At 27.5% G+C, this 24119-nt stretch overlaps 2 protein-coding genes across 6 annotated transcripts in view; both read left to right on the forward strand.

Moving 5' to 3' along the window:
* LOC147816022 (uncharacterized) overlaps nt 1-24119 on the forward strand; it is a 56592-nt gene that overhangs the window by 15290 nt on the left and 17183 nt on the right. For 4 of the 5 annotated variants that reach the window (XR_015431601.1, XM_087158020.1, XM_087158019.1 and 1 more), the window contains 2 exons: nt 3994-4100; nt 22294-22411. The gene's annotated coding sequence lies outside the window, so the exon portion shown is untranslated. Of the gene's footprint in view, nt 1-3488; nt 4101-22293; nt 22412-24119 lie in introns of those variants that run through there. The other variant, XM_087158022.1, reaches the window with a different exon arrangement.
* On the forward strand, nt 5475-11209 carry LOC147816023 (uncharacterized). The gene is made up of 2 exons (XM_087158023.1): nt 5475-6091; nt 8708-11209. Exons 1-2 carry the CDS (start codon nt 6085-6087, stop codon nt 10771-10773), a joined length of 2073 nt encoding a protein of 690 aa, XP_087014149.1. The 5' UTR covers nt 5475-6084; the 3' UTR covers nt 10774-11209.

Consider the following 24119-nt stretch of genomic DNA (forward strand, 5'->3'; position numbering starts at 1 on the left):
GCAAGGTTAACAAGTGATGTGCAACAAAGTAATTATGCCAAATATTACAATAGAAGGAAAAAATACCGGGAATTTGCGCCAGGAGATCAAGTACTTGTGCTAATGCATGATTCATCCAATTCATTATATGCCAGATGGATAGGTCCAGTAAAGGTAATTAGAAGAGTGAAACCGAATTCGTATTATTTGCAAATGCCTGAAGGAAATTTAAGATTATTGCATGTTAACAAAATGAGAGAATACAAAGCGAGAATTCAAACAGTTGGAGTTGTCTATGATATTGATGATGAATTTGGTGAAATATACGAAACACCAACTCTTCCTACAGATGTGGAAAGCTATGAAGCATTGAAAGGATTAAATTTGGATTACTTACCCAAAATGCAACAAAATCAATTGAAAGATCTTTTACATAGACGCAAAACGTTGTTTTCGGGGAAGATAAGGATAGCTAAAGTTGGGAAACATGCGATAAAGCTGAAAGCTGAGGAGGATACGATGAAACCAAAAACGTATAAGATACCAGAAAACTTAAAGGGGAAAGTGGATGCACAGATCAATGAATTGCTAGCGTTAGGACTGATTGAACCGGTGGTAAGTGAGATAGCACACCCGGTAGTATGTGTTCATAAGAAAGACGGAACAATCAGGTTATGCATTGATTTCAGAAGTTTGAATGCTCTTACCGTTCCGGATGCATATCCAATGCAAAATATGATGGAGTTGAATTTCTTAGTAGGAAAGAAGAAATTCATTACTGTGCTAGATATGTTGAAGGGATATTGGGCTATACCGATGGAGAACGGCAGCAAACACCTCACAGCATTCCGAACTCACCGAGGCCAGTACCAATGGAATGTATTACCCTTTGGATTAAGAAATGCTGCTGCAACCTACCAAAGAGCTATGTCTAAAGTGGTTCAGTCCATGTCTGATTTCACTTGTGCTTATATCGATGATTTAGCAGTATTTTCTGATACGTGGGAGGAACATTTGATTCATCTTGAAGAAGTTTTTAAGAGATTGGAATATTTTAATTTCTCCGTGAACTTGAGAAAGTGCGAATTTGCTAGACAAAAGGTTAAATACTTAGGACATATTATTGGTTCAGGTAAACATGCTCCTGACAAAGAACGAATAAGAGTAATACAGAAATTAGAGGCACCCAAAACCAAAAAACAACTGAGAAGTGCTTTGGGATTATGCAACTTTTACAGGCAGTATATTCCAAACTTCGCAAAGATTGCTCTTCCACTAACAGAGCTTACTAAAAAGAAAGTTCCTAATGAGATTCCTTGGAGCGAAGAAGCTGAGAAGGCATTCAAGGAATTGAAGACGTCGCTATGTAAGATCGCAGAGTTACAAGTCCCAGACATAGAGAAACCATACTACTTGCATACGGATGCATCTCAAAATGCGGTCGGATGTTGTTTAGGTCAGTTAGATGAAGAAGGAAATATTCGTCCCATAGCTTTCGGTAGCCAGAAGCTGAATTCAACTCAACAGAAATGGTCTACAATTGAAAGGGAAGCTTATGCTATTATTTGGGCTTTGCAGAGATTTGAAACCTTACTCTGTGGTGCTAAGATTATTTTATTAACTGATCATAATCCCCTAGTATTTCTGACGAGTGCGACACCCCAAAGCCCGAGGTTGCAGAGATGGGCGTTAGCCATTCAACGCCATGATATTGAGGCAAGTCACATCAAAGGATCGAAACTTAGTAATGCAGATGCATTGTCCAGACTGTAAATATAAACTAAAATAAGACTCTGAACATTTTTTCCTATTATTATTATTAGGTGATTAAAGTAAATACCTAGTGTTAAGTTAAACCTAAGATTCAGTGAATATTTGGGGGAATGTGAAACATAGTTTGTTTATGTGTAAAGTGTGACCCTTAAATTATTTGCCATATTCGATCTTTGGATCTAATATGACTCTGGGGGGAAGGTGTCAGGGTCACGTGATGTAATAACACGCATTTTCTGATGTTGCGAGCTAAAAGCTTGATATTATAGATATGATCATTTTTTTTTTTGTTTTGGTTTTTGAAGAATGGATGGAAAAGAATAATAAAATGGTGAATTAGTTTTTGTAGAATTTTGCGTTATTTCTTTTGTAAAAGGTTACGACTGACAGTGTGTTAAACACATTTAAAATTACATGTTTAAAAGTCTTTTGATTCTTAACATTGAAAGTACAGATTAAAGTAAATATTTAATGCTGTCTTAATATAGACTTGCATAGCTGTAGAAAGTAAATAAACATGATTTTTTTTCAAAAAGAAAAAAAAGCAAATGTTAATTAAAATGATTAATAAATAATAATAAAAAAGCATGGAATTCAAATCTACATTATAGTTTATTGATGGAAATTTCTATGTTTCTAAAGTGCGAGGTAATATTAAAAAGAAATTACCTTAATATGCCAAAAATAGAAAGGAAAAAAAAAGAAGCTGAGTTCAGATATTTTTTCCTGATATAGTGTCATTCTTCCCTTACAAAGTCTATTTGAAGCAGTAGGGTTTATTAACTAGTATTATTTCTTTTTCTTATAATATGTTTACGGTATCTTTGAAATTATCAGATTTTCTTTTGTGAAAAAAATTCCAATGAGTACATAGATTTTTTTAAAATGTTTTTTAGCTTAACTTATGTATTTTGATATAGGATTAAAAATGAATATTTTAACATAAAAATTTATAGATTGAATATTTATTTTTTGATGAATGACAACATTTATAAACACAATCTGTTGCATTTATTTTGCCATTTTATAAATCATGAGGAAAAAAAAAGAGATCACAATTTTAAATTTAAATTATGGTGGGCTAATTGAAACTTTGTGTTACTAGTTAAAGTAGTATTCTTTAAATTATCTATTTTATCTTGTCTTTTAATTTCAATCATGCCCTTGTATCAAAATGGTCGCTATGCATTATAATGAAAAATTATTTTAGTAAGTTAGAGCTTCTAAAATATTGTTATAATATAGTTTTAATATTAATTTAATTTTGATTAAACATTTATAAGATTTTTTTAATCATAAATTAAAGCTCTTATAGTGTTTTTGAATAGAAATAAAAAAAATCTGATTTAAATAAAAAAAATCCGATTTAAATCAAAATAATCCGATTTTTTTTAAGAAAATCAAAAAAATCACGAACCCTGTTTTTGAGTTGGGATCACAATCACCCCTGAATAATTCAACAATACATCGGAATAAAAATCCAGATAAAAAAATATATTTAGGAATAGAAATGAGGCAAATGATTGTTACAGTGATCAAGAGTTTTATGGATAAAATGTGATAATTTTCATTTCTAAAGATATGAATGTTGAACATTGTTTGATTGACATAGTCCTTTGACATTTGCTTAAAAACTTATAAAATAGTTGATATCTAACGTCTAAAATTAAATTAAGGAAATGAAAGTAAAATACAGGGTCGCCACTCCACAGGTAGAATAGGAAAACCTAAATAAGAAAGGGAATTAAAAAATCAACTAAATTAACAGGGAAAATGCAAGGAATATTTATTTCTTATTTTCTTTTTTTACAAAATATTGTCCTCTTTAAGTGCAATCTATGGGGTATTTAAATATAGTTCAGTTGTACTTTACTATTTTATTTGCTGTATTTTTATTTTTTTTATGTATGTTAAACTGTTCCTTATTTAAGTTTTTCTAGCAATTAAAACTAGTATTAGTTATCCTGATATAGCGTACAAATTTGTGCAGTAATTGTGTGTTACCTCTTAGTATATTGTGTATAATATATACAGGGAAAACGCAGGGAGCTTTTTTTTTCTTCCCAGATTTGAGTAGCAACCCTGTAATAAATCTATAAAATAACTTTTTTGCTCTATGAATTATTAATTATTTCTTTTAAATTAAATTTTGTAATTTTAAACTATATTTGTGAAAAAAATGTCATTCTTTTTCTCGTGTCTTTATGTAGATATCTCATTTTATCAATTTTTGGCATTTAGCTGAACAAGTCAAAAAGGGGCGAGTAGTAACAGCTCAACAAATAAAGTCTTGGCCATATACTCAACTGATGTTATTTCTTGGCAAGATTGGAAGTAAAAAAAAATGAGTATGTTCATTTTAATTTCATAAATTAGCTGTAGTATTTTAGTATAAAATTTTTTAATATAGCCTTGAACAAAATCCCTGTATTAAATTACACTTGTTTCAGATTGGATAAATTAGAATAGTTATGAGTGTAAATTAAATAATTTGGTTTCAAAGCTCAAAAGATTTTGAAGTTTTTTTTTTAGGTTTTACAGTTGTGTACTGTTAATTATATTTAATAACTGTGAGGCAATTATCTTTGGTGTTCATTTAGTTTTGACTTCTAATTGATCTTGCTTTTTTGAATAGCAAATGGGGAAAAAAATGTTCACACGTTCAAAAACTTTTTCAATTTATGATCAATAGAGAAACAGGTTTAAGTTCATGGTATCTACACACCAGTAAAGTCTTGAATCTTGGTATTGAACAAAATTTGTCATGAAATGTCTTGATTTTAACTATTTATTTTTAAAAAATCACGGATTCAGGGCCCCCAAAAGTCTTTTTTTAAAATAGAATTTACCCCCTCACACTCACACAATTTCATGATGTACCGAATATCTGAATTTGTAACAAAATCCCCACTTACAGTCATATTTTATTAAAGTATAAAATGTTTTTATTGTGTTCTTTAAAAATGATGGTGTTCTTTAAAAAAATGAAAGATAAAACATCATTTCTAGAGCGAATTATCTTTTAAACTTCTGTGATTTCAGAATTTTTGTTATTATTTTTATTTTGCTTTATTAATTTAAAATTCTAGCTGAAGCAAGCCAGTCATTGGCGATTTTTTTCTTTATTCCAAAAAAAGAACAGAACTATCAGGAGTATTTCTTTAATCTCCGATACACAAGAAAAGCATCTTTAAAATATATTTCTGCAGTAAAAAAGAGGAGGAACAAATTGCTTTTGTATTTTTTTCAGCTATTTTATTGCTTCAACTTTTTCTTTACTCTGTTTTTTAAATTTAAAATAAATATGAAGATGCAGAGTATGAATTTTCGTAATACCTATTATTTCAATTAATGTTATAATGCTTTTATAAATTTATTGTTGTGCTTTTGTCGGAGAAAATAGTAACTTCGTTAAGTCATGGAATATTCTTGGAATTAGTCATGGAAAGTCATGAATTTGAAAATTTAAAATGTAGTAGATCCCTGCAAGTTGCAGCTTGTTAAACAAAATGATTCATGAAACGAAGATTTTTTTCTGTTTGGAAAGTGATGATGTCCAATATTTCTGTGATGGGCAATCAAATATCTAAGTAGGCCACGCCCACCATAGCCCTTTGAATAAATGTACTTGTTAAAATTCCTGTTTGTGTGTAAATAAGAGCAATAATTTACACTAATTATGATTTTTATCTTATTCATTAATTTATCCTTACTATCAGGGTTCGTGCGGTCCTAAAATGTCCTAAAAAAGTGCTAAAATTTTTTCCCATCTTTTTTAGGGCCTAAAAAGTGATAAATTTTCTTCTGAGTGCTAAAAAAGTGCTAAATATTTTTTTATTTCGGCGTTTCGAAAATTTTTTTGTGCGATTGGTTTCGCACCATTTTCGGATTGTTGCTAATCCCGTAGAGGATGCGACGTTGCATTGAGTTCTTGTAGAAGGGGTTGAGAAACCGGGTAAAAACTGCATGGGGTAAGGGAGATAAAAAGAAGAATGGAATGGAATGCAATTCTTTATCGTCCACGGCAAGGTCGAAGGTCATCCATGTAGGTGATTGTCATTCCGTGTAGTTTGATTCATCGTAACTCCTCTTTTTAATATCGGCCTTCTCTGTATTTATTTGCCGTTATTTATTAATATTTTTTTATATTTACTTTGTAAATAATGGGGAAATGTGTTTTTAACACATTCGAAGGACGGATTAACATGGACGAAAGACGAAAGATTCAAAGACTGGCTTTGTTCTTCAGACAATCGTCACAAAGCTAAGTGCCGTCTTTGCAATAAAGAGTTTGATATTGCCGGACAGGGCGAAGGACAATTGAAGTCTCATATGAAAGGTAAGTGATCGACTTTTTATATTTCTAATAATTTCGTTCATTGGTATAATATTTTTTAATTATATTTCCTCTTCCTCTCCCCCCACCTCGAACGAACAAAAGTGTATCAAGCGCGTGTTTTTATGTTTGATGGCATTATCGAATTTATAGTTTTGTTTTGAATTATCTTGTTTTTTTTATTTTAAAGAAATTTTGTTAGTGAATAACAATTTTGTTCCTTGTAAAAGTAAGGTGGAATTTTCAGCGAATATGAGCTTTGCTTTATATTGAAAATATAAAAAGAAAGTTTCTAAACAACGAATTTTATACTATCGTTTGCTCTAAAATTGTTTTTCTAATTTCTAACATTTATTCTATACGCATAATTTTTTAAAAAGATATGGGTTAGGGATCGATGAAAGACTGTATGACGTCATCGGAATCAGAAACTAATTTTGACTCGGAATGAACTTGCTTGTCTTGTATAATAAAATTAAGCGTGTTCTTTAATAAATTGATTTGAGAATACGCATCATTACCTTGGACATGCTCGCGCTTTGTTAATCTTTTAAATAAAAAAGATCGAATTTCTTATTTTTGGCTGTTTTAATTTCAGTAGTACGACAGGACATCGATCAGTTATATTGTTTGTGAAAACGATCACTTAGCTTATATTTTTTGTGCAAAATATTTTAATAATTCTTTTCTTCATTTTTATTACGCTTATAAATTGGAATTCAGGGGATGTTTTATTATAACTTTGTGTTTTTATTTTATAGCCTGGTTGTTATAGATACGCATTAACATTAATTGTTTTTCTGATAGTTTAAAAAAATCCCCGACGTTTTTCGTTCATTTTTCTTATATCCCATTTTCAACATTTCGACTATTATGCGTCGCCGCTTTTCTCATTTTATTCAAGTAAATTAATATCCTTTATCAATGAATAAGAATAAGAACACCAATTTAAATATTAGATGCTTCATTCTTATTATATTAAATATTTAAAGTGTTCTATTTGTAACAGGGATGAGAATTTTCCTCTTAATGCCTTTCTATACTGTTTTTACTAGCATTTCTTTATTTTCGGATCGTCAAAATTGTAAAATTCGATTGTGTGGTAATGGACAAAATTAATCCGACGTCTTTTTGGTCGGGAAAAAAAAAATTCGGCACATGAAATTGAATTTTATTTAAATATGTATTGAAAGATAATACTTCGAAAATAAACTATCAATAAAAATCTCGGAAAAAAAAAGAATTTAGATGATTTGAATTCAGATTTCATGGTTCTTGAGGAATGAATTAACAGTTCTTTGTGATCGTAATACACTCAGAAAATGAAATAATCCGAATCCTCCGAAACAGAAATAATCGTTTTTTCTACAGCTCGAGATCATTGTTCTCATTTTTTTTTTACATAACATTTAGTTACAAAAGACGCTCATCCCGCAAAAAAAGAAAGAAAGAAAGCTAACAAGGAACTGCAGAAAAAAAAAAATGAACAATTAATGCTAAGAAACTAACAATGAATAACTGCAGAAAAGAACCAAACAACTGAAAAGGATTTAAAAAAAAAAAAACAAGTTAACAATTAACAAAAAAAAAGTAACAGTTAATGACAAATATAAAGATAAATTAATCGAATAAAAAAAAGCAAAAGGGATAGAATTCATTTTGTACACCACCTGGTAGGGTGTACAAAATGAATGTCAACAGGGTGTGGCCAATTTATGGTGAAACCAGAGAGGGAAATCTGGGGGGGGGGGCACAAAGCAGTGAAGCACAGCTGTCAAGATTGATTGATCAGTTTCTCCCAACTTGCATTTCTTTATTTTGTTCATTGGAAATGGAAATGTTTTTACTTTTTTTTTTCCATGATTCTTTTTAAAAGATAAAATATAGTTATTTATTTCAAGAGAAAAAATTCCAAATAAAAAGAAAATATGACTGATTTTTTTTTTCTCGTATCAATAAAAATATCTTTAGGGAAAAAAAAAAAAAAAGCGGTCGTATTAAGTGCCGAATTAGGGGTCCCATACTGTATAAAAAAATATTTTTTAAATAACTTTTTTTAATGGCTAAAGAAGTCTTTAAAATTTTAACTTGTGCCCATAAGAAGTACTCATATTTTTAACTTATTATATGAAAAATAGTATTTTCTTTTATATTATATATTTATTATATGTATAGATTTTTGGAAAATAAAATGCTGTAAGTGTAAAATAAGGGAAAATAGATTTTGTCCTGTTTTTTTTTTTTTTTTTTTTTTTTTTTTTTTTTTTTTTTTTAAAATTTAAATACTTGCCACTAATAAAATAGGTAATTGTATATTATAGCAATAGGATAGCATCATTTTCTTTGGATTGTGAAATTATTGTTCTGTGGATTAACTTAAATGACCCCGGGGTGTACCGTTTTTTATTAGGTCTACTTTAGCTTTGTGCTTTTAATTTATAATTGTTTGTTAATTTTTTTTAAAAATTTTCTTTTATCTTATTTTTATTCTATTTCATATTTAAGTCGGTTTACCCGTGAACATAGGTTTTAACCCTCTTGCTGCGTAACTTTTTTTTCTTGAAATTTAAAAAAATTTAATTTTAGAATTTAATTAAATTTTAATGCTTCATATTTTAGGAATGAAGCATCAACAACTGTTCAATGCCATGAAGACCAAAGCAATTTCAATGAATGAGTTTAGAAAGGTTGTTCCCTCCACTAAATCCTTAAATTCTGTTGCCTCCTGCTCTACTGCTGCCTCCAGTTCTCCTGCTGCCTCCAGCTCTTTAGAAGATTCTTGGGCTTTGGGGAAAGAAGTTCTTTCGTCTGAAATTTTATGGGCTTTGAAAGTTGTCGAAAGCCACTACTCCTACAATTCTTCCAAAGACACTGGAAAATTATTTAGTGTAATGTTTCCAGACAGTTCAATAGCACGTCAATTCGCCTGCAATGAATCTAAGTGCAGATATCTCTGTCATTTTGGACTTGCTCCTCATTTTAGCATGCTACTTCTGAAGTGCATTGATAATGCCAAGTTTTATACATTGCTTTTTGATGAGTCTTTGAACAAAGCGACGCAGCAGAAGCAGTTGGATATACATATCCGCTTTTGGAACTCAGATAAGAACATTGTAGAGACGCAATACTTAACATCAGCATTTCTGGGCCATTCTACAGCAGATGACCTTTTAGCTTGCTTTTATGCATCAGTCAAAAATTTAGACCTGAAGAAATTATTGCAGATTTCTATGGACGGTCCTGCTGTCAATTGGAAGTTTTATAATAGTATTCAAGAAGATTTGTTAAAAGAACATGGTGTTCAATGTATTTCAATAGGAAGCTGTGGGCTTCATATTTTAAATAACGCATTCTACAAAGGTGAATCTGAAACAGAATGGCTCGTTGGTTCCATCCTGAGCTCAATCTTCTATCTTTTTAAAGATTCACCAGCAAGAAAAGAAGATTTTATTAATCAATCAACTGAGAGCAAATTACCACTAAAATTTTGTAACCACCGTTGGCTGGAAAATGCACCTGCAGCTGAAAGAGCAATATTGATTTGGAATGATCTAAAATCTTATGTGAAAAATGTTGAAAGTGGCAAGTTTGGTAAAGTGAAGTGTAAATCCTTTTTAACTTTACAGGAAGCAACAAAAGACAAATTAATTCTTGTTAAGCTGAACTTTTTCTTAAGTGTGTCAGAGCTAGTTTCACCATTTTTGAAACTGTATCAAGCAGATCGGCCACTTTTACCATTTTTTGCTGCAGATATTCAGAATTTGGTGTTACATAGTGTGCAATTATATAACATTCTGAAGCCAGAATCTATAGAAAACTTAAATTCTCTAGAGAAACTGTGCCATTTTAATTTTTGTGATGAAAAGAATTATGGTTCTCTGACAAAAATCAGTATAGGTTTTAAAGGCGACCAAATTTTAAAACAGCTGTTGGCCTCAAAAGTTATTTCTGACCAGGATCATATGAATATAAAGAAAGATTGCAGAAAGTTTATCACCAAAATGTTGGAAAGTTTACTAGAAAAATGTCCAATAAACTATTCTGTTGTAAGAAATGCTGCTTGCATCAATCCAAAATTAATGTCAGAAAACAAAAGTAAGTGTGTTCTAAAAATGAGAAACATATTAAATTACTTGAGTCAAAAAAAGAAAATTGAGGAAAAAGATTGTGACAAAATTAAATTGCAATTTGTAGACTTTTTAGACAGAATTGTTAAGTGCAATTTAGTAGAATTTAAACGTTTTAATGAAAAAGAAACAAGGCTGGACACATTTTTGCAGAGTTATGTTGGTGATGACAAGAACTTTGCAGAACTGTGGTATGTTATGCAAATAATAATGACATTGTCCCATGGACAAGCGTCTGTTGAGAGAGGATTTTCTGTGAATCGAAATATTGAAGTTGAGAACAGAAAAGGGGACTCATATATAGCACAACGTGTTATTTGTAACTATATAAAACAAGTTGGGGGTGTATTAAATGTCCCTATAACTAAAGAACTGCGGGTGTCTGCTGCCAGTGCACGTTCTAAATATCGAAGTTTTTTAGACGATCAAAAAAAATTGCTGAACATCAGCGAAAATAAGAGGAAAAAGGAAGAGGACATTTCATATTTAAAGCAAAAAAAAAAGTTTTTTGATGAAAGATTGCGAAGAATCAGAAAAGGAAATAGAACTTCTAACTAATGAAGCAGAAGCTAAGAGAGATATAAATTTGTTCATAAAATCAAATAATTTGAGGAAATCCCTTTCTGAGAAAAAAACAAAAATAGTGGAATTAGAAGCTGAATTATTGAAGAAAACTGCTGAATAAATCTTTTCTAAGTAGTTAAAAAGGAACTAAATTCCCTTTTTATTTATTATGCAGTTCATTTGTGCAATTAAAATTCTTCCATTTTCTGTCTGAAACAAATAAATGTTATGTTTGTATGTGTATATTTGTTTTTTGTTCTTGCTTTACACCATAAATTGATGTCTTATGTTCTGTGTTTTAGGCTTTGTTAGGGGAGCGTGTTGTACCTTGCGACGCTTTTCATATTTAGAATCTGGTTTAATATCTTAAAAAATATTTAAATGCATTGTAACATTTACACGTAATAAAATACATTGTAATCCGTAATTAAATACATTGTAATCTATTTTAAAAAAATGCATACACTTTGAAAATAGAATATTGTCAGCCATAAAAGTTAGTTACAAGCTCTGCCAAAGTCTTGTTGTACCTTGGGCCATCATATATGTACTTAAAACAATTTTGTGCTTAAAAACAGCAAAAAATAAAGAAATAAATTCTACCCAATGCCTTTGCCTTAAGTCTAAAGAATAAAAATGATTGTAAAATAATCGTTTTTGCACCAAAAAATTTTAAAGGTTATTTTTTTTTACATTGTGCTAGGCTAGTTCTAATTGTTCAGTTTCATACTGCTCTCTAGTATAACTCATAACTTCACCTTAAAATTGTGTAACATATTATTTGTAAATTTTTAACATAATGTACAGATTAATTATGTAATTTTTACTTCATGAAACACTTTATTTGTATATTTTTAATATCATGCATAGATTAATTATGTTATTTTTATTTTACATCAAGTGCTAATTTTTTTTTTTTTTAGTCATAAAAAAGTGCTAAAAAAGTCCTAAATTTTTTTTGAAACAATTGAGCAAGAACCCTGACTATATTCTCCATAAAACATTTCTTAGTTAAAACTTTATTGATCTTTTTTTTTTTTTCTTTCTTTCATGATATCTCAAAATGGGCTAATACGAAATGCTATTTAATAAAGTGATGAAATTAAAACAAAATAGAAATTTTGCAAACTTATATGAAAATGACTTAAAGAATTGTGATAATATCAATCTAAAGCTCAAAATATATTTTTATAAATCAGAAAATTAAAACTGATACACCATTAGTACAAAAAAAAAGTAAAAAGTTTTAAAATATCTTTTTGTAATTTTTTATAAAAATAAAAATTTAAGATAATTTTTTATTTCTGTACATTTTTGTATTTCCAACAAAGTTTATTTCAATAGTTGTATTGAAGTTTGTTTGATGTGGAAGAAATATATATTATGATTTTTTTCTTTATAAATTAATGTTTTCTTCATTGGGATTTTTTTTTTATTTTTACATGAAATAAAAAATTACATAACTCCGATGCATAGATGAGTTTCTGTTAACTGTAAAAACAGTTACATTTTAGAACTATAATTGATTTGAAAGAGTGAAACGTTTTGAATAAGATTCAGTTTGTGTTTTTTCTAATCATATATTTTTTTAAATGTAAATAATTAGTAAGATCTATCAAAAAAGTCAAACATGGATGAAATGAGTCCAGTTTTATTTTGATAAAAGTATCTATTGTTTATAACCACTGTCTCCCTTTATACTTTTTCCTTTGAGTTTGTATAGCATTTTAAATTTTTACTTTTCGTTATTCTTATTTCAGTTCTTATACAAACTTTCTCAAACAAAATATTGAGTCTATCACTTAAAATCAAAGCATGCCAATAATTATTGCATTAATGCTCCTGAAGATTTTGCTCAATATGAGTGTAGGTTCTTTACATGATTTTCTCATGACATAGTGCAAAAAGTTACACTGGTTGTTATAAATTAAGGAAAAATGATCAAAAATTATATCTCAAAAAGTTAAGTACAAAATGTTGTACATGTAGAAAAGTTCAATAAAATTGACACGCTGGAGTGCACATATTAATGTATAAAATAACATGAAGTGATAATCCCTGTGTCAGAATCATAGAGACACGCCGTCTGAGCACGTTGGAGTTCTTGCAAAAAGATCTTTCTTTTGAAAAGTAAAAAAAATATATATTTAATTTTCTTTTTAGAAATTTACGCATAATATTTGAATCATGCATATAGATAACCAATTTTTGACATGCTCAATTTACGCAGATAGTATTGTAAATCAATATAAGGTTTTAATTGTATTTTCAGCAGTTATTGATATTGATTTTCACTTGGATATTAAATATCCCCATATATTTGAAACAATACGGAACATTCGTATCGTGCATTTGAGTATTTACTTTTTAAGGTGATAATTCTATCCCACTTTTTGCAGTTATTGCTATTGATTTCTCCATTTTTTTGAAATCTGATATTTTTTTATGCGCTGTTATTTATTGCAATAAGGTAATCTCGAAACGAAGCATTTGAGGAGCATTGCGCGCATTTAAGGAGTCTGATTCGAAACACGTATTTGTGGAGCCGGATTCACATGATTTCGTCAATCTTTGGATTTCATACTTTTTATTTATTTTTTTATTGTGATGATTATTTACAAAATGCAAAGTAGGAAATAATTTGTGTCCACCCCACCCCTACAAAATGCGAGAATATCACCCATAATATTAAAATTAAAAATTATTGGATGTTTTATTTAAAAAATATAAAAAGTTTTTTTTTTTTTTTTGTAAACACAGCACTTTTGTTATCTTAAATTTGAAACATATATGTTTGTTATTATTAAAAGTGTCTTGCAGAAAGATATTAGTGCTAGAGTTTTGTCGCAGATAGCTCGAAAAAATTCTGCCGTAAGGGTGATAATTATTATGGTATTACAGAAATAAGCCTATGCAGCATCAAATATTCCCAAAAAATCTTTGAGACATTTACTAAAAGGCTGGATATTTCCAAATCTTCTAAATATCCATGAAATGCTCCTCTGAAATCCAGGAGTTACAACTGTTAGATATCAAGCAGATATTTGGATATTGTGACATCTGTTGTATATCCTAGAAACATCTGACACATACACGTGACTTATCACAGATATCCATGAGATATCTGAGGGACTTCTTTCATTTATGAATTGTATGTATTATCTGGATATCTCAGATATATTCTTATTGGATATTAGAGCAATGTTTTAATTGTTCAAAAACTTTATTCTATTAAATTTGATGATCCTATATAAATAGTAAATTTAAGTTTTATATTCCATAATTTTATGAGTAAAACTGGTATTACATCATTTAATTTTGCAGAATAAGTTCATTAACACTAAGCATACCATCACTTAATCTATACCTATTTCTATCATAGCCGGTCATGTTTCTTGATTGAATGTATAAAATATGGATGTTATGAAAGAAATAAACTAAAAAAAACTTTTTTATGATTAAATAAATTGTATATTGGCAATTTTTATGTATTACAAACACGAAGAATAAAATTTTTTAATTCATTATTAAACTCATTTTTTACATATACAAAGTGTTTCCATTGTACATTTTCCACAGACATATTTCTTGTAATTATTATTATTTCTATAATTCTTATTATTATTCTTATAATTATAAGAATTATAATTCTTATAATTAATATTATTTCTTATAAGAACTTGTGCTGTCTTGATTGTTTTGACATTTTTCTTTGTAAAAACTAACAATTTGTTAGAAATGAAATATAGCTATCAAAATAAAATATAAGCTACTTACGAAAACAGTTTTTGCCACTTTTTCTTTCACAAAAATGTCAAAATCTAAAATTTTAGGTACTTTCTTGAAATTTGAATGCACAGTTATTCTGATTGAACTAATATGCAACAGTCTTAGCAGAAATGGGCAACTCACCGAACGCAATACATTGAATGCGCATTACATCGTAATTTCTGATCCGATAACCTTATAAAGCAATAAATTGTTCTCCCGGTCAAATGACTGGCTGTGGTAGAAACAGGTATATGACAAGTATTATTCGAAACAAACAAAATACCAAAAAATATAATATTAACTGTTTATTATTGTTAGAAAAAGTCATGAAGTCAAATGTTAAAAAATGATAAGATGATAAGCACATTTTCGATGCAAAAATTCTTAAATAGTCATTTGACCGGTAATGGTATGTTTAGTGTTAAATTTAAAGTTCTGCGAATTATTCGTGATTTATAAATAACGATGTTGGAGAGATGTGTAAAATAAAAAGTGTTTATGTTAAAAAAGAATTTACTGTATTTTGGAAACTTTTGCATGTAGAGAAAGAATCAAATTATTAATTTTTTTTTACTGACAGGGATATTTTTTATCATAAAATCAAACAAAATTATGTAAACAATTCAAGGCTAGATGGTCATTCGTGATCATACTAGTTTTATTTATTTTATTTCAAATTTATAATTGCAATAACTTTTTTTTATAATGATTTTTTATAAAGCATCAGTAATTGTAAATCTGTGTCTGTTTAACATTTGGCTTTGTGTATTTGGTAACAGAAAATTTGTTTTCAGATAAATCTGTTACAGTGAATTCTGTAATATGAAATTGTGTCTTCAACAAGATAAAATACACTTTAATTAAATAATATTTATGGTAACATGGCCCTAATATTTTGAATAGAAGTACAAACTGAATAAATTTTTCAGTACAAATGTAGCAAAGTAATTAAAATGTATACTTTTTAAACTAGATGAGAGAAAAGTTAATGACAATTAAAGTTAATAATAATTAAAAGTTTCAATCAAGAAAATGCTTAATTTTAATCTAAATACTTTGAAATTATCTGAAACCATTTGTTTTTACTTTGTTTTGGCAATTTTGTAAATGAACAAATTTCAATTATATTTCCAGTCTTAATAAATATTAGGTAATAATTTGTAATAAATCTTTTTTTAAATAATTAATATAAAAATTTTGTAACAAATATAAGTGCCTAGTTCCATTATCCTTAGAGCTTAAAAATTTTTACATCAACTTATTATGCTGTATGAATTTAAATTAACAACTACTTTCTAAATTAACAGTTAAAAAAAAAGAATTTTTTAAACAAACTTTTATTTAAGTTCTATATTAAGTTCACTTACTTAATACTTGGATTCTTAAATTTGTTTAAATGAACTATGAAAAAGTAACCACTTTTCATAACGTATATGTACATATATATATATATAAATCCCATTCAGCATGAAAGGGCAAATAAACGTCAAAAATCCGTTCGTCCGTTATAAGGTTTTGGGCTAACGTTAATTTCATGTGATTTTCAACATTTCTTCAGTCGTTAAAACGTATACGTTAAAATGACGTTATTTTAACGGTATCAATTTTCCCTTTAAATATTTCGTTAGAAATACGTACTTAAAATACGTTATTTTAACGTGTACATTTTATCCATTTTTTGACCGTTTTAAAATCGTTTTATTAAGGAAAAAGTGACGCTTTGTTGCAGAGTTATATTTACGTTATCCTTTTGGGATTATAAATGTAAATTTAAAGGTAAAAATGTTTCTAAAAAAGGGTGTGAGTGCCCAAGAAGGATATTATTTAAAAAGGAGTTTTTAAAAAATAATTTTAATAATTACTAAGAAATTTGTCTACTTTTAAATTCCATGTTCTTACTGCAATGAAAGAAACATTTATTTTAAAATAATGATTTAAATTTTTTTTATTTTTACAGAAATTTCATAAATAGCAAAAATAAAATTTAAGTATTTTGAAAAATGTATCAATCTTGTTTCTTTAATGTAGTATATATCTTCATTACTGAAAGAAAAAAAAAAGCATACGTATCAAAAGACAGATAAAAAGGAATTCTCACAATTAGTTTCCGTAATAAAATTTAGTGTAGGAAGTTTTAAAATAATTGTTCTTATTAAAAAACGTTTCTACACAGAAAAAAATTGATTACATTTTGTTTTGAATCTTGAATTTTATAATCTAGAAATTGTTTCATAATAAAATCGAATATGAAAATCATATATAATAAAAAATACGTACTAAAAATATGTTTTTTAACGTGCACTTTTTACCCATTTTTCGACTGTTTTTTAAAGTTGTTATTTTAACGAAAAATTGACGTTTTGTTGCATAGTTATATTTACGTAAATTTTTTGGGATTATAAACGTAAATTTAATATTAAAAATGTTTCAAACAAAAAGGGTGAACCTGTGAGAGCCCAAGAAAGATATTCTTTTACTTCTCTCTTGAATTCGAATAAACTGTACATTGCAGATTTTCATTACAATTCATATTTAATTTTTAAATACTTATAATTATTTTTGTTTCATTAAACTGGTTATAAATATTTGCTTGTTGATAATATTGAGTCAGCTCATCATCAGTAATTGACAAGGGAAATATGAGTTTTAATTCTTATATAACTAAACTATGATGAAAATTAAGAAATTTTCCAAAATACTGAATAAAGTAAAAATTTGCTACAACTTGACATGCAACGAACATAACGTAGAAACACATTACTTAAATTTAAATTATCTCAGTCTAGAACAAGAGTCGTGGTGTAGTGATTACAGCATTCGCCTCAAGGGTACGGCGTCCTAGGTTCGATCCTACTCTAGAGTGGGATGCTAATATGCGAATACTTATAATTATTATTATTCAAAGATCATAAATTAAAAAATGTATTTTTTTGTTATTATGTAAAAATTGATTCACTATTTTTTTATATTGCAATTATCGCTCACCGTACGAGTTTATAAAAAATAATTTTAATAATATTATTATTATTTTCTACTTCAATCAACATGAAATAGAAACGATTATTTTTGGTTAACTTTGTTAACATTCATTTATTAATTTCTTACTTTGCAATTATCGCTTACCCTATATAAGTTTTTTCGAAATAATTACTAAGAAATGTGTCTACTTTTAAATTCCATGTTCTTACTGCATGAAAGAGACATTTACTTTATTTTAAAATACTGATTTAATTTATTTTCCTTCCAAGAACTTCATAAATTATAAAAATAGAGTAAAAGTATTTTGAAAAATTTATCAATCTTGATTCTTTAATGTATATAATATTCATTAATGAAAAAAAATATATATGTATCAAAAGACGGGTAAAAAGATAATCCTCATAATTAGTTTTCGTAATAATATTTAGTGTGGGAAGTTTTAAAATATTTGTTGTTATTAAAAGACGTTTTTACACACAACAACGTTTTTACAAATTTATTAAATTTGGCTTTGAATCTTTAATTTTGTAATCTTGAAATTGTTTAATTATAAAATCTTAATTGCAATAAGTAAATTATTTATAAAAATCATATATAGTAAAAAATAATATAAATTTATAAAATATAAACAATAATATAAAATAGCATAAAATATAAATAATAATTGTAAGTTTTGTTGTAATGTCAGAAAAATAATTTTTTTTATAAAAGCAAGTAATGATAATTCTTTATTTCTTTGCAAAATATTATTTATGAGTGAGTTTTTGTGTATGTGAAATTGAAGCACTTTTAAAAATAGAGCGTTGGTTCGGTTTATTTTTCTGAACTGTCAGTTTTTGGCTTTCTTGCATTGAATAGCCTGTTTTTTTTTTTTTTTTTTTTTTCATATTGGACAATAATGTTACATAACAGGGAATTTTAGTAAAATTTACCTAGGGACACAATGCTTGGAAGATTTTAAATAGTTACTGAAGTTAAATAAATTGTTTTTAATTATTTAGATCATATAAATAAAAAAGAAAAGGATTTAAGTAAGGAAAAGAGAAAGTTCCTCAAAAATTGAAATTAAGATCTAAATTTTGCAATGCTAATACATAAACCCTAAAAAAACAAACTCACCTTTAAGAACAAAAAAAGAAAAGAGAAATTAAATATTTGTTTTTTCATATTTTGACATTAGTGCGACAAATTTTTTTCTATGTTTTTTGAGCAAGATTTTTTCATTTAAACTTAGTTCCCGGTTAATAGGGGTTTTAAGGACCATTCTAGTCCTTGACGGGGGCAATGCTCGATCCTCGACACCACCGAGTACATGCGATATATGTGCTGTTAAAATCTGTGGAATCGAGAGGCCTGTGGTCGGTCGCATTGCTGTACCAAATTTACAGGGATCTGGAGAAAATTCCCTACCCCTTCAGAGATTTACAGGGTGGCCACCCACCTGGAAAACCTGGAATTATCAGGGAATTTTTTTATACTTTAAAAAACCTAGAAAAATCAGGGAAATATGGATAAAAACTTGGAAATTTTAAAGAAAAGCTGGAAATTTTTCAAAATGAGTCAAAATGTTTTTGTATTTTTAACTTTATTAAATTCTCTAAAAATTAGTTGGTTATAATTTAATAATAATAGATTTTATATTGCACTCTTTTTCTGAAAGCTTTTGAACTCCCATTCAAAGAAATCTGTAAATTATTTTTTCTCAGCAAACCAACCAATCACGACATTTCCCCCCATCACTAGCAGCAATGTTAGTCGACAAATTGTTACAATTCTTGCATTAATGCTAATTTTTTCTATTTCATTTTAACCTTTTATAGTATATTTTTAATTTGAAAAAAGTTTTTTTTTTAGAACTAACTGTATATTAATATCAAATTTTACGGTTTTGTTGGTAAACATTAGTTTTTTGATTCAAAAATTCGAATTGTATAGTTATCACAATATCGAAAGTTCGTAAATGTTGCTTCGTTCCAGAGATGATATTTCAAAACTATTCCTCTTTTTTTCTAAAAAAGCTGACAATGACTAAGGAATATATAGGAAACATATTAAATGATGTATAAACATAAAATATTTTTTTTTATTCATATGTGTTTAGTACAAAGAAGGAAAACGAAACTTAGTGTCTTAGTTCTGCACTGTAAAAGAGTCTAGTTGTTAAAACAAAAACAATTAACTATACTAAACTAAAAAACTATGTGTTTAGATTGGAATTCTTTAAATATTTTAATTTCATTTAAGAAAAAAAAGTATAAAATTTAAAGAATTTTATCTTCTATAAATTAAGCTACAAAAAGTTAGACAATTTTACATTTGTGACGTTTATTTTTGGATACTGAATCTCTTAAAATAATAATGCTAATTCAAAAAAAAAAAAAAAAAAACATTATTTAAAAATTTCACTTGATATTGGTTTAAAGAAAATATGATCAATAAATTTTTTAAAATGCACTGTTAAGATAAAATACAGTTTACAGTACAGCTTTATATTGAAATGTAAATCCAGTGATTCAAGAAATTGTTGGTACACTTATGACTTTAAATGGAATAAGACTATTCGTTAATTTAAATGAATATTTCAGAATGGATATTTAATAGTAAAAAAATATATTCTATTCTTATCAAAACTGCATGGAATATTTTAAAAACAAAGCAAAAGTTTATTTGTAAGAAATCAATCATCAAAAAGTAACAATCACTTTATCGCACAAAAGTCATCGTACACTTTCAAAAAATCTCTGCCTATTAGTAAATATTCTAATTAGTAATATATTAGTTTCCTTTCACATCTAGAATAGCTTTTATAAGTTCGTAAATAAATGTAACTAGTTTTTTTTTTTTTTGTCTGAACAAATTCGAGCAGAACATTTTTTATAAAATTTTACAGAAACTTTTTCAACGCTCAATTGTAAATTTATGAATTTTTCCACAAATTTTATAATTTTAATCTCTGATATGAAGTCCTTCTTTTAAGCATTTTATCGCATATTACACATTTACAGCATTTTATCGCAAATTGCAATAGGACACAATATATTAATTTAACAATATTCATTACTGATTTACCTCTTATGATGACAAATAATCAACTATTGTTTTATTATGACCATGAGGCGTTTTTAAAAGATAAAAGAAAATCTTACGGTGAAGCAAAAATTAAAATATAACTTTAATTTTTAAAAATATATAATTTTGCTGTCTCAAATTTGATACTAAATTGCAAATAAATATATAAAAAATGAAATGAAAAATAATGAAGTGAAAAAATTAAAGCAACAGAAGATAATTTTAATTCAGAAATCTGAAAACATTTAATTTTTCTTACTATTTCATTATTGATGTCTTAAAAATAAACTTTTGCTTTGTTTTTAAAATATTCCATGCAGTTTTGCTTAAGATTAGATTATACATCTTATTGTCATGTATATACATCTTATATTAATTTTAATTAATGAATTTTTATTGTCTATTTCAATAACAGTTATAAGTGAACGAAGACTTTCGGGACCACTATAATTATAAAAATGTATTAATATATAATCACCTGAAACGGTTTTCCTTTTTGCTTAATGAAAATATGTTAAACAATACCTATCCAAGGTCTTATTGGTCATTCTTTTTTGCCATTTTCTAGTTACACTTTGAGCAAAAACTACTTAAAGTAACACATTAAAAAAATTGTATTCAATAAAAACAATATATTCTACAAGTTAAACATATTTTTTCTCCATGTCTTAATTTTCTAAAAGTTAATGTTGTACCAAAACATTAAAAAATAAATAAAAAAATCTTGCAAAATTGTCAAGATAAATTATTTTTTTCAAGATGCTGTGTTAAAAAAATAAGATTTTAAATAAAATATTTTGTAATATAGACACTTTTTTCGTACACATCCTGCACTTTATAAGAGAAAAGAAATACAGACCTGGAAGTTTAAGACAGTTACTTGGAAAACCTGGAAAATAAGGGAAATTTGAAATCTAATTTGAGTGACCACCCTGCTCATAAAAGTTGCTAAACCTGAAAAATGCAATATTTTAAATTTAGCAATATTTTATATCTGTTGCTGAAAAAAATATATAAAAATTTAAATTATAATATGTTTGATGATAGATAATTTTTAAAATGAGGAGTAGTTTGTAACATTTTATGATTTTCAACTTTTTCGTTTCACGATATATTTTATGTTTTCTAATGTTATGTTTGTAACATGTTATGTCCATATATTAAACCATTTTATTTTGCATTTGAAATTTGTTAATGAAAACTTTTAGCTCTATTTTGTTTTGTAAATAAGACGGCAAAATTATCGGTGTAGGTGTCTATGATTAACTAAAAATATCCTAAGTTTAGATTTAGAAAACGTATTAATTTGAAAGAGAATCACTGTAATTTGTGTAAACTAAACCACTTTCTTTAGATCTGAAATCTTTTTTTTTTTTTATTAAAAATATTTCTTTAGTTTTTTTTTATATAAAATAATTGAAAATTTTTTTAAACTGTTTTAAATGTGCTGAGAAAATAATTAATAAAAATTAGTTTTTTAATTTCTCAGAATTTTTTTTTATGTGGACCTCTGATGCCCAAATCTTCTATGCTTAATGCTTGCATATATTATGTCAAATATATTTTTGTACAAATTTTATTAAATTATTTATAATTAATGGAGATAATTAAAATGCAAATTCTTTTACCAAAACTTATATTTTGGTTATTATAATGAAAAATATTTAAAGATTGTCATTTTATTTCAAAATTTAGAACTGGTGGCCATCAGTGGGGTTCTCCAAAAATTTCTTCTGGAACTGGTGGTGTGAACTGGAGTCCAAATACACCTGTGTCAAACTATGTTGGTGTGCCACAGAATGTACCACCTGTGGTAAGAACAATATTTTTATAAAAATTGATTTTAATATCTTTCAAGGTTGCTAAAAATTTTTATTTAAGAAAAAAAAAAAGAAACAAACTTGTAATTTTGCCCTCTATGTTACCTTACTTGTTAGGCATGAATTTATACTTACAAAAGCGTATATCAAGTTTAATTAAGTTTGCATAAGTGCAATTTCAAGAATGATAATTATAGCATGTTTCTTGTAAAAATGTAATATTACATTAACTTGCATATTGTATGACTTTAAAAAAAGTGTTTATAAAATTTTGTTCGATTTGTTAAGATGTTTGTGCACTTCAAATTTCAAAAACATTTTTCACTTTTGTCTTCAGAGAAAGCTATTTCTTTTATTTTCTAACAGTTGACCACTCTTCAGAACTCCTGAGGGCTGAAATTAGTCTTGAGAAAACGCAAGAGACCAGAATGCCATAGGACAATTAATATCTTTCCAATTTGATTTTTGAATTTATCAAGAAAAAAAATTATTTCTTCTTTAAAAAATTAAACAAACATACCTGCCAAGTCTTCTGTATTTTACGATCTCCTGTTAACCCATATGTTCTCAAATTTCTCCGTATTTGTTCAAGAAATTTAAGAAAAAAAATTTGGTGATAAAATATCCACTGATGGCAAAAATAATTATCTTATTACTCAACAGATGATACTATTGCTAGTACTGTAGTATGCTGAATGTTAATAGTTTAAGAAGAGGCTGGGATAGCCTGGTTGGTAGGGCACTGGGCCCATGTCCTAGAGTTTGTGGGTTCGATCCCAAACCGACCGAAGACTCCCCGTGTAGTGAATGGTGACTGATGCATGTTAAATCTGTCGAGTCGCAAAGTCCTACATGTTCCCATAACAAATCAATATCTCTGGGGGTACTGATCCAGGAGCTCCCTCGTCTTCTGGATTGGGATCAAAATTACAAGAATACAGAGTTGAACATTGGCAATCGTAAGCCCAGAATTGGGTCAGCTGTTCAAGTAAAATAGTTTAAGTAATTATGAATAATGGTTTTAAATAATCTTCTTTGGATTAAGATTTGTATGCATATTTTTTACTTCGCTAAATGTAAGTGTTATATTATTTCTGAATTTGAATTTTTACTTTTTGACTAACATAATTATGCATCATGTGTCAAAACTTTACTCATAGCCTAAAAAATGCTGCTAGTAAAATCTCCGTTATTTTATTTTTCCAATGTGGACAGATATGAACAAATATTTTTGGTTAAAAATTATTTAAAATAATATGTACTTTATTATTACTTTATAATGAAAATATTATTTGTCGTAAATTGCAAAATAATCAAATAATGATGTGACACCGCAATGAAAGAATTGGACGGATAATACTTCCAACGTCTTCCGTGTTGGATCTGCTTCAGTTTGTTCGCGCCCCCCCCCCCCATTTTTTTAAATTTTGAAAGAATTAAAATGGAATGCTCAAATTGGAGATTTTTTAAAAAAGAAAATTTGTAGAGTTAGGAATAAAAGTTTATGATATATAGAGATATGAATGGCTCCAAGAAAAAATTATTGTTTTTCAGCAAATGGTGTTTATTTTAGGCTTTATTTTTTAAAGGTTTTTATTTTTCATGTTGTGTAGCGTTTTTAAAATGTCCTTAAAGGTACTTATTTTCGATTTTCATTTTTTTTAAAACCCTTACAGGTGCTTTTTTCTTCGAGTATTCTTA

This window comes from Parasteatoda tepidariorum, chromosome 2, assembly GCF_982258835.1.
Source record: "Parasteatoda tepidariorum strain Cologne lab strain chromosome 2, Ptep-v5.0, whole genome shotgun sequence".
In the NCBI taxonomy this organism is placed as follows: domain Eukaryota; kingdom Metazoa; phylum Arthropoda; class Arachnida; order Araneae; family Theridiidae; genus Parasteatoda; species Parasteatoda tepidariorum.